The 15,374-nt window shown below is 34.3% G+C and overlaps 2 protein-coding genes across 2 annotated transcripts; both read right to left on the minus strand.

The window, feature by feature from the left end:
- Window positions 1-4,052: 4,052 nt before the first annotated feature.
- LOC145151486 (enolase) lies at window positions 4,053-7,394 on the minus strand. Its single transcript, XM_079075345.1, has 12 exons — window positions 7,260-7,394; window positions 6,674-6,737; window positions 6,403-6,467; window positions 6,258-6,305; window positions 6,071-6,157; window positions 5,910-5,990; window positions 5,638-5,820; window positions 5,340-5,555; window positions 5,051-5,245; window positions 4,649-4,840; window positions 4,511-4,567; window positions 4,053-4,425 (listed from the first exon to the last, which is right to left on the minus strand). The coding sequence occupies exons 1-12, from the start codon at window positions 7,323-7,325 to the stop codon at window positions 4,345-4,347; spliced, it is 1,335 nt and encodes a 444-aa protein (XP_078931471.1). The 5' UTR covers window positions 7,326-7,394; the 3' UTR covers window positions 4,053-4,344.
- Window positions 7,395-13,687: 6,293 nt separating this feature from the next.
- Window positions 13,688-14,707, minus strand: LOC145117260 (uncharacterized). The gene is made up of 4 exons (XM_079053571.1): window positions 14,464-14,707; window positions 14,238-14,347; window positions 14,129-14,164; window positions 13,688-14,083 (listed from the first exon to the last, which is right to left on the minus strand). Exons 1-4 carry the CDS (start codon window positions 14,705-14,707, stop codon window positions 13,688-13,690), a joined length of 786 nt encoding a protein of 261 aa, XP_078909697.1.
- Between the last annotated feature and the right edge of the window lie 667 nt (window positions 14,708-15,374).

The following is a 15,374-nucleotide window of genomic DNA, read 5'->3' on the forward strand; positions in this document are numbered from 1 at the left end:
TGGATTGAGACGAGTTGAAAGAATAAAGGCTTTTTTAAGTTAAATTTACATTAATAAAAAAACATGAGAAAATCATTTTTATTGTTTTGAAATATAGAAAACTTTTAACAAAGTAAATATTGAAAATTAAAGTAAATTATAATGATTTCAATTTTTATGGTGAATTTATTGAAAATATTTGTATCGTATCATGTTATTTTTTTGGTTTAATATCTATTTATAAATATTTATTTATCGAAAGCATATAAATATTATAGGATATTAAGTAAACTAACCATTAAAAATTAGATTTTTTTTTCAAAAAAATTCTAGTTTTTTGAGAAATGATAACTTACTCCCGAACGTTGCGTTCCATATTTGATTTTTAAATTTCAGAGTTGTTTGTTGTTTTTTTCCATTTTTTTTTCAAATAGATATTTCTACTTATGTTGAGAATATCAATTTCGAAGTGTTTAATATCATAATTTTATAAATCAAATGTCTTTTAAGTCATAATATCATATATACGATATAGTTCACATTTATTATTTTGTTTAACTTTTTGATAGATTCAAGTAAAAACAAATTTTTTTTTCGAAATTCCGAAAAAATTCATCGGATCTCGGAATTGTTATTGAAATTCTAGAGTTTTTTTTTTCTGAACTTTGAAATTTCAGTCAAAAATTTTAGAATACAATTCGAAATGTACTTTCTTTCTTAGAAAAAAATATTTTTTTAGTACGAAATGTCCATTATGAACTAAATGGTTATTTTTGCCAAAAAAAAAAAAAAAAATTGTTTTTGTTGGTTGTTTTCTTCAAATACATGTTACATCATTGTTAGATACTTAGATTACTCAATTTCCCAATATTATAACCTAAATTTTTTACCATTGAAATGGTAATTTTGTCTTCCGTTCATTCCGTTCATATGCTATGTTTGATTGATTAAAATAACTTGTAGTCATCAAATGAATTTACATATAATTACATAAGTTTTCAACACATTTCTTAAACATTTACATGCCTTAAAATCAATGAATGCAAATCTACTTTTTGGACAGAAAGTCGATCTTAGCCATGGAATGTACAAATTTATTTTTATTATTTGTGTTGCACCAACTTAAAATGGTTAAGTGTGTGTTAGTGATTAATGGGTGCGATGGGATTGAAGTTGAGGGATCTAAAGTGTATCTAGACTAAAGATTGAGGACCAGAGCTTGGTGGGTGGATTTGGAGCTGCTATAAAATGGAGTGCACAATGTTGCTCTAATCCATACCTACTAAAATTTATACATACTAGTAAAGAACCCGCGGCTACGCCGCTTTTGGGGTAATATAGAAAAAATCGGCAAACTTTAAAAAATATGTGCTGAAATTGTAAATCACCATAAATAGGGGAGAAAGTCGACAACCCCTAAAATTAGATGTCAAAAGTGTATAACGAAAAGAAGGGACATTGGTGGAGAAAATCCAAAAATGTTGTGGCAATAATGTTAAAGTTGTCAAAGTTGGGAAAATATGGTGGCAAAATTTTAAAGGAAGTTTTCTGTGTTTTTTATGTCAAAATGTAAAAGTTTTGACTACAAGGACGAAAAGTGTCAAATTCATTAAAGATTTGTGGCAAAAACACCAAAATGTAAAACCTTTGACTGCAAGGACTAAAAGTGTCAAAGTCATTAAAGATTTGTGGCAAAAACCTTAAGGCAGAAAAACTTTATTAAAAGGCAAAAATGTAAAATTTTTGACTTTAGGGACTAAAAGTGTCAAATTCAGTAAACTTTTGTGGCAAAAACCTAAAGCCTAAAAAGATACTATTCCTAAGCTCCTTTGAATTTAATATATATATATATATATATATATATATATATATATATATATATATATATATATATATATATATATATATATAATTAGGTCTAAAAATAAAATTTGAGCTTTGGCCCCAAATATTCTCCAAATTTATACAATATAGATACCTTTCCTAGATTTTTGGAATCTTGTATCCTTATTATTCTATTGATTCTTTCGGGTCTTCTCTCTATTGCAAAGGAAATTTGAACCAACATTTTGGCATAATCATTCATATACGATTGACTAAATGGTTTAGGATGTTTAACTGATCATCTAATGAATAAGTAATCTAAACAAGCATTTCATTCGAATATAAAACAAACAATGGTTAGGATGATTGTGTTGGCCTACAACTCACCATATTCAATCATTCCTAACTATAACAAGAATGACCGAATTGTTACATGCTTTTCATGTTCTTCTAGCATCATGTCATCTTTATCTTGGTTGGATAGTAATTCAGGTGCTAGTAAGTACAAACAACTTGAAATTCATTACTGCTTAAAAGTTGTTTGTTGGCTGGAATGACTTTTTGGACCTCTTAACCATTACAACAAAATGTAGATCGACTCATGAGGCGCTCTCCTATCCATCTTCTTATTGGTTGGATTGCAACACACATTCTAACAATATGCAATCTAACAACATAAGATTTTTAGGCCCATATAACACGAAAAACTTTTTGAAACATATAAATTTATCATGGATGGACCACCTTGTACCCCTATATAACAAGTTTAGCATGTTATTAAGTACTGTGAAATAGTAACCCTATTTTTTACAAAACCAATGTAAGTAATACAAAAATTATATAACCAAAATATGAAGAGTTTTGTAGTGCATCAAAATGTGAAATTGTCCATATATTCCACAGTAAGAATAATGATAGATTTTTAAATACACAAAAAATATATATGAACATTTGCGTTCATACTATGAATTTAAATATGTCATTAAATGTGAAATATTATCATATTAATGGTAGATTTTTTGAATTATCAATATAATATATTAAAATGTTAATTTAAATTTCACGTTAAATCCAAAATCCAAAATCAAAATAACATTTAAATATCATTTTAAATCCAAAGTATAAATTAAAATACCAAATAAACTTAAAAATATTGAAAAACTATTTTGTAAAATAGTTTAAAATGTTTAAATGTAAAACCTTAATCTAACGGACATTAAATGATATGATTTTAATAGGTGTTAGTATATGGTTCAAAATCATTACAATTTTATATAACAAATTAATGTAATAATTTAATTACATAATTAATATCAATAACATAATTATTTTCAGTATTACTTGTCAAATTTTAACTATATAATTTCAATTTACGCAACGAACAACCTAGCATATAATTAATAGTAGAGTTAAATTAACTTTTATAAATGATGTTAAAACAATTGGGACCAAATGAGCCTTTGCAAGTCTTTCACATGTTAAAAGAGGATATGTTATAGTGGTCTTGCAAATGGAGTCTATGTGGGTTTTGAAAGAGCTTTGAAAGCCTAGTTGTGGGTGCTCTATAAGTAATACAAATTGGGCACTGGGCAGTGGGGGTGAGCCGAGTCGAGCCTGAGCTTGGCGAGGCTTGGCTCGGGCTGGTTTAAGTTATGAGGGGCTCGAGCTCGAGCTCAACTCGATTCGAGCTTTATTGCACCAAGCTCGTGAAGAATTATAAAGGCTCGACTCGGGCTTGAGATCGACTCGTTTTTTGTATGATGAGCCCAAATAAGTTTAGGCTTGGTTCAAGCTCGTTTACTAATACCCTACATACCTAATTCCTCAAACATTTTTTTATTTTAATATATAAAAATAATAATAATCTCTCTCTCTCTCTCTCTCTCTCTCTCTCTCTATATATATATATATATATATATATATATATATATATATATATATATATAGAGGCTTGTTTAGGCTCACAAGCTCACTGATTGAAGCTCGGCTCGAGCTCGTTTAATAAACGAGCCTCATATTTAGGATCGAGTTCGGCTAGGGCTTGTTTAATTTGATCTCGAGTCGAGTTTTTAACGAGTCGATCCCGAGTAGCTCAGACCCCCTACTTGGCAGTATATCATTTGTCATTATTTTAGCTCCTTTTGTATATGTATTTTTAAGGTATAGTAACAAGGAAATTATTTTAGAGAGGATCTTGAAAGAAATGGAAAATGGTAGAGCTTATTTCCAATGCAGAAAGAGAAATGATGTAAAACATAAAAAAGAAAAAGCATGTGATTCCATTTTCTAACCCATTCCGAAAATGGTAAAGCAACATTACAAAAACGGAGGCCAAAAACATCAACTACCACAAATCACAAAACAAAATCCATTCCGAAGTACAAACTAATAACTCTTGCCTCCTATAACCAAAAACCATTGCCCATTATTATCAGAGAGAGAGAGAGAGAGAGAGAGAGAAATGACCATTTTGCCCATCTTCTTCTTCTCCTCCTTTTCTTTTATTTAGATGATGGGCCTTCATTCAAATTCAACCGCAATCTAATACGGCTCAACAGGCTTCCTGAAGTTTGCTCCAGCATAAACCGCCTCTGACCCCAGCTCCTCTTCAATTCTCAGCAGCTATAGTACGTAGTATATTCATTCAGTTTTAGAAGGGTAATAAGGTAATTTACTTGCACATTATATAAATATATACAAAAACTACCTGATTGTACTTGGCGAGACGCTCTGATCTGCAAGGTGCTCCAGTCTTGATTTGCCCCTGCAGATTGTATTGTATTGTATCATTAGTATTTAATTTATGGGAATATTTATTTATTTAAATTAAATGAAGAAAAATTACCGTTGACAAACCGACCGACAGGTCAGCAATAAAGGTATCTTCCGTTTCCCCACTGCGATGACTGGCCATGACACCCCAACCAGCCTGCTTTGACATTTTCACAGCTTCAATACTCTCAGTCACTGATCCAATTTGGTTCACTTTCAGGAGAAGGGCATTGCATGTCTTTTCACTGATTGCCTTCTTAACTCTCTGTAAACACAATGCCCAACAAAAAGGTTAAATTAGGAATTTTGCATAGACTAACATATATATTTGGTCCTTGTGCTATACTAATCTTTCCGTCTGTTGCAAATATGGTCTGTTCATCGTTAAATCTAACTACTCAGATGTTAACTTTTTCAAAATGACGATTTTGCCCTTCAACTGACGAAATTTGTAATTGAATTATGGAAAACTTACAGTTGGGTTAGTGACCAAAAGATCATCTCCAACAATCTGTACTTTGTCACCACATTCAGCAGTCATCTTGGCATATGTCTCCCAATCATCTTGATCAAATGGATCTTCAATGGAGACAATTGGGTATTCACTCACAAACGATTTGTAAAGATCCTTCAGTTGTACTCCTGAAATCTTTTGTGACCCGTTGTTGTTCTTCATACACACACACACACACACACCAATTCAGTAAACCAATCAAACAAAATGTATTTCTGGTGTTGAATGATTAAATAAAAAAAAAAGACACCTCTTCTTTGAAGTTGAGATCATAAGTTTTGTCTTTTCCATAGAATTCAGAAGCAGCAACATCCATTCCAATCACAACTTTTCCAGTGTAACCAGCTTGACCAATGGCTGTTTTGAGCAACTCGAGTCCTTCCTTGTTTTCTTGAATATTAGGGGCAAATCCACCTTCATCACCAACATTTGTTGCATCTTGACCATATTTCTTCTTGATAACAGACTGTGATGTCAAGTGTCAACACAAGTAAAGATTAGTGTGTAATTCACATGTTTATAGAGAAACATGTTTTAAAAAAATGTACCTTTAAGTTATGGTATACTTCAACACCCATTTTCATGGCTTCCTTAAAACTTGAAGCACCAGTTGGAAGAATCATGAATTCCTGCATAGCAAGCTTGTTTCCAGCATGTGATCCACCATTGATGACATTGAATGCAGGTACTGGTAAAACTAGTTTCTTGTTTCCAGCCAAGTTTGCAATATGCTGTGAGAAGTTTTTTAGTCAGATATTCGATGAGAAAGAAGATTGGATTTGTTAATTGTTTTTTATTTGGGAAATGTAATGTTTGTTACCTTGTAAAGGGGAATGTTTTTGACACTAGCACCTGCTTTGCAGAGTGCAAGAGACACTGCTAGAATGGCATTTGCTCCAAGCTGTGAACAAGACAGCAGATCATTTATAAATAAGAAAAGAAATAAATAAATTTAAGATTTGAAAGTTGAGAGTATATTACCTTTTGCTTGCACCAACCCCACTCGTTTTTAGTTCCATCAAGTTCTTGAACCATGTAGTTGTCAATACCAGTTTGATCAGTTGGATCCTGTAATTTGAACATATATGTTTAGATCATGTATGCTACTACTTAAAATGATGATATTTAAATTGATATTGAGGGGAAAGAGTGAATTGATGAAACAAACCTTGCCTACAATAGCAGGGCCGATAATGGTGTTCACATTGGAAACAGCCTACTCATAGAATGTAAAAGTTAGTTTATATAGAGATGAAAGGGTGTCAAAAAAATAAACAAAAAGAGTCAATCCAGATTCCAGAGTATTATCTTACCTTGGAAACACCTTTTCCAAGGTAGTCTGAGCCTCCATCTCTTAGTTCAAGTGCTTCATAGATGCCTACATGACAAAATTCATGTGCATTTGTTATTATTACATATACCTGCTTGCAAGATTAAATGCATGCTTGTCTACTGTCTACACCATTGATATACCAAATCAAAAGGCTTATATTAAACAGCTTTGAACCAAGTATGATAAAAGTAAAGAGATATGCATAGATCGATTCAGGGAAAACATTCTGAGAAAAAGTTTGTAGATCTTACCAGTGGATGCCCCACTGGGAACAGCAGCTCGGTGCCATGTACCATTTGATAGTGCAATATCCACCTATATCACAGAAATATTAACATCCGAATTTCAGGAAAAGTAACTAATTAGGGATCAATCAAGATATGAAACACCGTTTCTAGATTATGATTTAATATGAACGTCATCTGTAGATTAATATACTTATGCTTCTTTTTCACAATTAGACATATACAATTGACGTCAGATTTTGATATAGATTTAAATATCTACTCAAAGTATAAAATGTAAAGCTCCGATTCATAGCAAAACTAATATTGTAGAATCAGAGCATTGATCCATATGCTATATCAATAACATTGATCTAAAAGGAACCAAACCACGATTACTCAGTTATCGCTTTAGTTAATCTCATTCATAGCAAAACTAATCATAAAACGACGATAAGTAACCGTTTCAAACAAAAACCTAACGTTAACTTAAACCGTAATCATAATTGGAATAGAGATCAGCGATTGGACATTTCGAAACGATGTTAATTCATAAGAACAATGGTGAAATACCCGATTAAGAACCCAAATGGATCTACGAAGGGAAACAAACCTCGACGGTAGGGTTGCCTCTGCTGTCGAAGATTTGTCGTGCTTTTACTTCCTTGATGGTGGCCATATTCGCTTCTTCGTTGAGATTATGATGCAGAAAGAGAGAAATATAAGGAGGAGAAGTGTGAAATGTGAGTGAGTGAACGCCATGTATTTGTAGGTGGTTGAGGAATTTATAACCTCCCGTGATGAAAAAGTCGCGAGAATAATAGTCGCTCCGAAATAGAAGAAAATCAAATCCTTCTATTTATGGGTTTTTCTAAAAAAAATTTAACTTTTGAAACATTCGTTTTCAAGTTTATACATGTGTTGGTTATTTTTAAGTTTTATAAAATTATTGATGGTTTGTACAAAAAAAATATTTTATCTCATTTTAAGTTATGTGAGAATTTGGTAAAAGTTTTTGGGCGTCTTTTACATAGAACTTGACTTGAGAGGGTAATGAACTTTGGTCACATTTAGTCACTGAAATTTTTTTGTGCTTGATTTACCCTTAAATTATTTGAAATTGTTCACATTTTACCCTTATGATCGGGGGATAATGTCACTGTAGCACATGAAACTTTTTACGTTTGGCTAATTTGGTCCTTAAAGTTTTTTTTGGTACATTAGACCACTAAACTCGTAATTGACCTATTAATTACACCACTATCTAAAAAATTAGAAGGTTTACCGGTTACAATGTTTATGTGGTACGCTGATGTGTCCAATAAACTTACGTGGGATGCTTATGTGTCGAAGAAGTCCACTTGTCGAGCTAGGCTTATTAATCGAAACCCTAAATCGGACCTCCATTAAAGTGTTACTTACCCTTCTCTGAAAAGTCAAAGACTTCCCCCCGATTATTTCCGTCCTGAAGAACAATGTCTTCGAGCTCATCCACCTCAAGGAATCAGCTACAAGTGACTCATGTTCAGTCGCGAGAAGGGGTAAAGGTTTGTGATTGTGTCGTTCCAGCTAAAGAACGAACGTGTTGGAAGATAACAAACCCTGCGAGGCGTTTCTGGAATTGTCAAAACAGTATGGTAGGTCCCGATACTCCTAATCTTGATAAGTTACTATTTTAGGATTTGCTGTGTTGTTTCTTCCTGTAAAGACGATCATGGTGGATTTGTATTTTGTTTGCTTTTAAAATAAACCCTAATTTTATTTGCTTCTTGACGATGATTTGTGATTGTGAATCAAACCCATTTCGTTAGTACATTAAAGGTAGCTGATTTGTGATTGTGAATCAAACCCTAATTTTATTTGCTTTGTATAGACTAGGTTGAAGAAATGTAGCTTCTTTGAATGGAAAGATGAAGAACAGGCAGAAGGGTACTACAAAAACCTTCTAAATTCTCTGAAGCAGAAACTGGATGCTAAAGAGGATTTGTATGAGATGAACAATTTGAGGAGAAGGATTGTTGAAGTGGAGTTTCTGCTGTTACAGGAGCAGTATAAGGTGGCAAGGAGTGAGAAAGAAGTTTATGATGCAAGGAAGGCAATAGGCAGGTACATGATGATAGTTGCCTTGTTGTTTGCTTGCTTGGTCATTTGTGTTTTGAAGTTAGGGGGTGATTGTACTTAGTTAGGGTTGATTGGTGTAAGCTTTTGTTTTTTGGGATCCCATGTATTTTTTGTAAAGGCGGACTAGAAGGTCAGTAATGATGGTTATTTTGTATGTTTTGAAGCTGCTTTTAGTTACAAGTTGGGGCTATCAACCTTGATGTGTTGATGTTGTAAGGTGGTAAGTCCCTAATGAAAGGGCATATGATAACCAATGTAAAAAAAATATTCAAAGTCCCAAATGTAGGGCATTTTGTATAATCAGATGTTGATGTTATTGAAACATATGCATGGCCTGTATTCCCAACAATTATATTTAATTAAATTGGTTGTTGTGCATGTTTTCATTTTGGGAAGAAATTAGAAAGTGGTCCATGTGGAAGTACACTATATGTATGGGGACCATTTGTAGTTAGTAGTCAGTGGGTGTTTTAAAATAGAAAAATGGGAGCTTTGAACCCATTATAGAACCATATCCGGGACCATATAAAACATTCACATGCATGCACATTATTCCAAATTTTTCCATACAGAAATATTAAAACCCATATGTCATGAATTTACTTAAAAAGGCAACATACTTTCAAAAGGCACCATCCATACATAAATGATGAAAATACCCTTTTCTGTCAATAGTGAACTTAAAAAGGCACAATCCATACATAAATGACCAAAATACCCTTCCAAAATACCCTTTTCTGTCAAAAGTGAACTTAACAAGGCACCATCCATACATAAATGACCAAAGTACCCTTTTATATCAATAGTGAACTTAAAAAGGCACCATCCATACATAAATGACCAAAATAACCTTTTCTGTCAAAAGTGAACTTAACAAGGCACCATCCATACATAAATGACCAAAATACCCTTTTATGTCAATAGTGAACTTAAAAAGGCACCATCCATACATAAAAGCGAATTACCATCATCCTAATACATAAACTTTAAATCCAAATTACCATCATCCTAATACATAAACTTTAAATCCAATTCAACACTAATCAATTACAAGAGCTTTTCCCTTAGAATTTCCTAGATCATCAACACCAACAATTGTTTTGCCTAATTTCAGCTTCAATATTCTCTCTGACTTTCTTCTCCTTATCCTCTTCAAAATATCTTAAATTAACCTAACCCTTACCTGCTGAACATGGATAACAGGAACAACCTCTTGAATTTGTACATTATCAACAACTTCGACATTAGGATTAACCTCTTGAACATTACCACCCTCCTCAGCTTCCTCACCCACAACAACTTCCTCACCCACAACACCCTCCTCATCCACAACAACTTCCTCACCCTCATCACCTTCATAACTTCTAGGTGGAGTAAATTACATAGAATGACTAAAATCCCATGCACTACTGGATTCAACATCAGTAGGAGTAACTTGCATATCATTTTGAGTTGTATCCATCTCAACTGGAGTCATTTCAACCTCTTCATGTTGTTGTGGTTCTCTTGTACTACCCTATATGGCATGATATAATTATGTTAGTGACAAATCATATGTAAATAAATTTAAATTTTAAATGGTTTTACCTGTCCTGCATTTTGGTTCACACAAACTTTTTGTTTCTTCTGTTTCTTCACATTTAACTTTTGGGGCGTTCTCTGTGGACAAGTGGCCTTGTTATGACCTATCTCCTTGAAAATACTACATCCGACTTTCTTCCCAGCCTTAGAAACCCTGTGTGTTCCTGTATTCTCTGTAGTGGATTTCTTCCTCTTAGTAGCTGGCCTACCAGGCATCCTTCTACTAATAGGAGGCAATGGTGGAGTATAATTTGTCTCTAGCCACATGTGACTGCTATTAATGGGGGCAATCCTGTAATTGTATGCCTTCCTAAATGTGGTTGTGCTAAACATGTTGTCTACATAGGCTTCTACATCCCTATTAAGAAAGGATATGCTAGCTACAGAATGAGCACATCCATATCCATTCAATTGCCACAGCCTACATGAACATGTTTTCCTTTCCAAGTCCACCTCATATGCATATGTTGCTCCCCTTACCTCAAACTGGTTTAATCCACTAGGTAGTTGTGAGAACCCGAACCTTTTTCCATATCCGTTATCCAAATTCCGTTAATAAAAATTAGGATTTTTATTGAGTCCCGTCGAATTCCTTTGGCTTGGAAAGTCATTTTGTTATAAAATTGAGCTTCATATATGAGTCGGGACCAAAACTACGTGAAATTTCGAGTTTTCCGTCGATCAAAACAACCATTCTCGGCTGGACTTGGGTTCACGGTCGTACACCCGTGTACGACCGTACACTCGTTTACGGCCAACGTCGGGTGGACCCCACCACCAACCACAAAAACCCCTATAAATACGAGACCCTACCTCTCATTTACACTTTTCTGGCCGAACACCCTCTACTTCTCTCTATAGACTCTCGACCGTACACCCCTAAAGCACCTTTATTCTTTCGTAAAACATCGAAAAACACCATTGGGGGTTCATTTCGGAGCATCTAGGACATGTTTTTCATCGATTCCAGCACTCTTGTTCTTGAGTGTACGGCCGTATACCTTCAAGTTCGTTGACCGTACACTCATTCACGGCAGTACACCTTCAAAGGCCGTACACCCCTTCAACAGGCAGTCTACGGTCGTACACGGTTCACAGCCGTACACTCCCTTTCACAGCCAAACACACTCCCTGAGTGGTACATTAGACTGAAAACCCGCTTTCCTCGATTCAATCAAGTCCCGGTAACATTCCTTAACCGAAAGCAAGTGTTTTTCCAACACTTTATCTAACGAAATCGCTAATTTAGATACATATATGTATTTAATAGTTATTAGGATTCCGTTAAGTGTCACGTACAACAACTCGAGGGTCTTCGTTTCTAGTTCATTGATTCGACGCTTGCACACAATTAACGGTGAATTCATACCCCTGTATTTTTCCAAAGTTTTCAATGTTTTCAGGGGGAGGATACAAGTAAAAGCACAAGTAACCTTGTGTTTAAAAATATAATTTGATTTATTATATTTTACTAGTATACATTGAACATAGAACTTGCATACATGGTAAACATCGTCACTACTAGACTTGAAATCAGTTTTACAAAACATGTTAAAATACAAACATTACAAACACAGTTTTCAGAACAGAGGAAACAAACTTATGAATTATGAAATAAAAGATATTATTTTATAAGGATTCATAACAAAAAGGGTTTTCATAGTATTATTCGTGGATTCGTTGAGAGAGCCAACAGTGTGAGACGCCTTGTAACCAGAGTCTCCTGGAGGGAGAGCGTGAGTTTGTGTATAGATCTATACGGGAGTGACAATCCCATACCCTGACTATTAGCTACAGTCAACCTAGGGTGACAAACGTCATTTTTCACGACGTCCGAGTACGTCGTAATGTTGATCGTCTATAATATGGTTATAAGAATCCACAGGTGAAACAACGACTCGTTCACGTAATAATACACCTAACAAACAGTCACTAGGGTTAGTAACAATGTGATAACTTAGTATATACACTAGGGTAATATGGAATTAACATCCAACTTGCAGTGGGATGTGTGATCTCCGCCTCATTTCCTGTTCCTTGTTTGGTTGTGGGCTTAGGGCGGAATCACCCAATCGACTGTCTGTTCGATCCAGATTTATATAATTCGTATGTACTAAGTGATCACAGGAGGGTATTCACACTAAGTTATTCATACAAGGGTATTCACACTACGGTATTCATACAAAGGTTTTCAAAAGGTTTTCATACAAGGGTATTCACACTACGGTATTCATATAAAGGTTTTCATACAAGGGTATTCATACCAAGGTATTCATATTGGTTTTCAAACAGAACAATGCTTAACAACATAAGTATGGTAGATGCTTATACTATTTGGTTTGGAACAGATAATTCAATAACTTACACTTAGGGAAAATATAGGATTTTCCAGGGTAAACATTAGTACTCTACAAAACAAGCGGTTATTCATTTCACTAATGAACATTCACTAATAATTATGTAATTCCTTAGTTTATGCATCCAGGCTATGTGTGAAGAATATCCGACAAACCATGGAATGTGTGGTTTCCGCCTCATTTCTTGTTCCTTGTTTGGTTGTGGGCTTAGGGTAGATCCATACAATCAATCGTCTGTTCGATATTGGTTTATACATAGCTAGTATGAGCTAAGTAGTTATAAAAAGAATTGGTTAATCATGCATTCAATAAGAAAATAATGGATTTTCTTGAGGAACACTTTCAACAGATATCAAAGGACCAATACAGTTAACTTTGTAAGTATCTAGTGAATACTTCAGGATTATGTACATAAGGATCCGACAACCAGTGGAATGTGTGGCCTCCGTCTCACTTCCTGTTCCTAATTTGGTTGTGGGCTTGGGGCAGAACCACACAATCGATTGTTTGTTCGATCTGGATTGTATATGATTTGTATACACTAAGTACTCGCAGGAGGAACTGGTAAGAATCATTTTTACTTAAGGTTTATACATTCATTACATCAGAAAATATAAGGTTTTCTGGAGAAAGATAACGCACTTTTCAAAGGAACAAAGAACAGTTTTTCCAAAACAAAATGCTTATGAACTCACCAGCTTTATGCTGATACTCTTTCAAAACCTACTTGTATTCTCAGGACATTAGTAGACAGGTACACGCACCGGGTTCAAGAAGACTGAGTATTGTAGTTTCGAGTCTTTACTTGTATTTACTTTTGTAGTCAATCATGTATGATTCAAATGTAATGTAAACACTATACTATTAATACAATGGTTGTTGTTGCTTTGATTACTATTATTCAATTGTTGTGATACTATACATGACGTCCTCCGCCCCCGAATGTTTCCGTCGTTTCGGTTTGGGGGTGTGACAGTAGTACCTAATAATGCCTTTGAATTTTTTTAAGCAAATTCACCTTATCCCTTATCTCTGGACAAATATGATTTCCCCATTGTTGTCCCTTTAATTTCATGTTGTAGATTCTGTCCATCATGTATAATCTTAACTCCTCTAACATGGTTATTATGGGTTTCTTCCTGACATCTACTATTACAACATTAAAACTTTTTGAGAAGCCATTTTCAACTGCATCACAACACCTTCCAGCTTGAAAGAAAGCTCTTGACCATGTTTTAGGATCTTTCTCCATGAGATATTGATGGGCATGTGGGTTCAATGTCTCAATTTCCTTCATCACAACTTTAAAAGCATGCTCATTTGTGGCTTTAGGTGCTCTCCAAAACAAGGTATGATATATGGCACCAGTGAATCTCTTCTGCAAATTCCAACAAATATGTCTAGCACACTACCTGTGCTCTACATATGGAAGCAACTCTTTAACAGCCTCTATCAAACCCTATATTAATACAAAAGGTTTAAATCAGATAGTATAAAATAAATATAAATGAATTACTATGTAAAATACTAACCTTATGTTGGTCTGACATTAAACTGAAACCATTGCCTAAATTCAAGTCCAGATCTTCAATGAGAAGCTCTAAAAACCACTTCCAATTCTGCTTGTTCTCCACATTAACCACTGCCCAAGCAATAAGATATATCTTGTCATTTGCATACCTCCCAATAGCACAAAGCAATCCCCCTTACAAACACCTTTAAGAAAACATCCATCAAGACCTATTATCCTTCTACAACCTTCAATCCAACCTTGTTTAACTCCTTGAAAACAACAATAGAACTTGCTAAAATATTTCTTTCCATCTGGACGATCCTCCACATCTAGTTTCACAGTTGACCCAGGATTTGTCCTTAAAATCTCATGACCATATGACCATAGCTTACCATAATGTTCAACAAGGCTACCTTCAACAAGATTCAGTGCATACTTCTTTGCTCTTCTACATTGCCCCATACTAACTTGGATACCAAACTTGGCCATTACCTTAACCCTAAGCTTCCTTACACTTATTTTCTGACTTTGTACAATCTCTTTGGTATAGTCACTCCCAATCCATGCATATGTCACCAATGATCCAAACTTGACGTTCCTAGCACAATTATGATAAGCTTTTAGTGACTTGATTTGGAAACTCTCTTCATCACTCATCTAAGAAGCCCATAATCTAAATGTGCAAGCACCCTTGCTACACCTCACCAAAGTCTTTTCCTATCATTTTTTTTTTCAAAACACAATTGATATCCATTAGCTACAACATAGTTGCACAACATTGATTTTACTTGCCCTGGACCCTTAAATCTCATCCCTAGAATTGGTTTTTGTTTTTTCCAGTGTAACAGCTCATTAAATATGGAATGACTTTGAATGTTAAGTTCAACTTCCCTCCCATTATCATCATCTACAATGTTGTTATCCTCCTCATCATCAACACATAACTTACTCAAGAAAGGATCATTTGATGTCCTATTCATATGCACTACATCCTCATTAAATTCAAAGGCAACATTCCTAAGTTCATCTATGTTATCTTTATTTTCACCATCAATACAAGACTCATGTTCATCATCATCATTGTCTTCATCATCAAGCCACCTATCAACACCAACCCCAATATGATCCATATAAACCGAAATTACACCATCTGTTC

This window comes from Lactuca virosa, chromosome 1 (assembly GCF_052849685.1).
Source record: "Lactuca virosa cultivar CGN04683 chromosome 1, Lactuca_virosa_CGN04683_v6, whole genome shotgun sequence".
Taxonomy (NCBI): domain Eukaryota; kingdom Viridiplantae; phylum Streptophyta; class Magnoliopsida; order Asterales; family Asteraceae; genus Lactuca; species Lactuca virosa.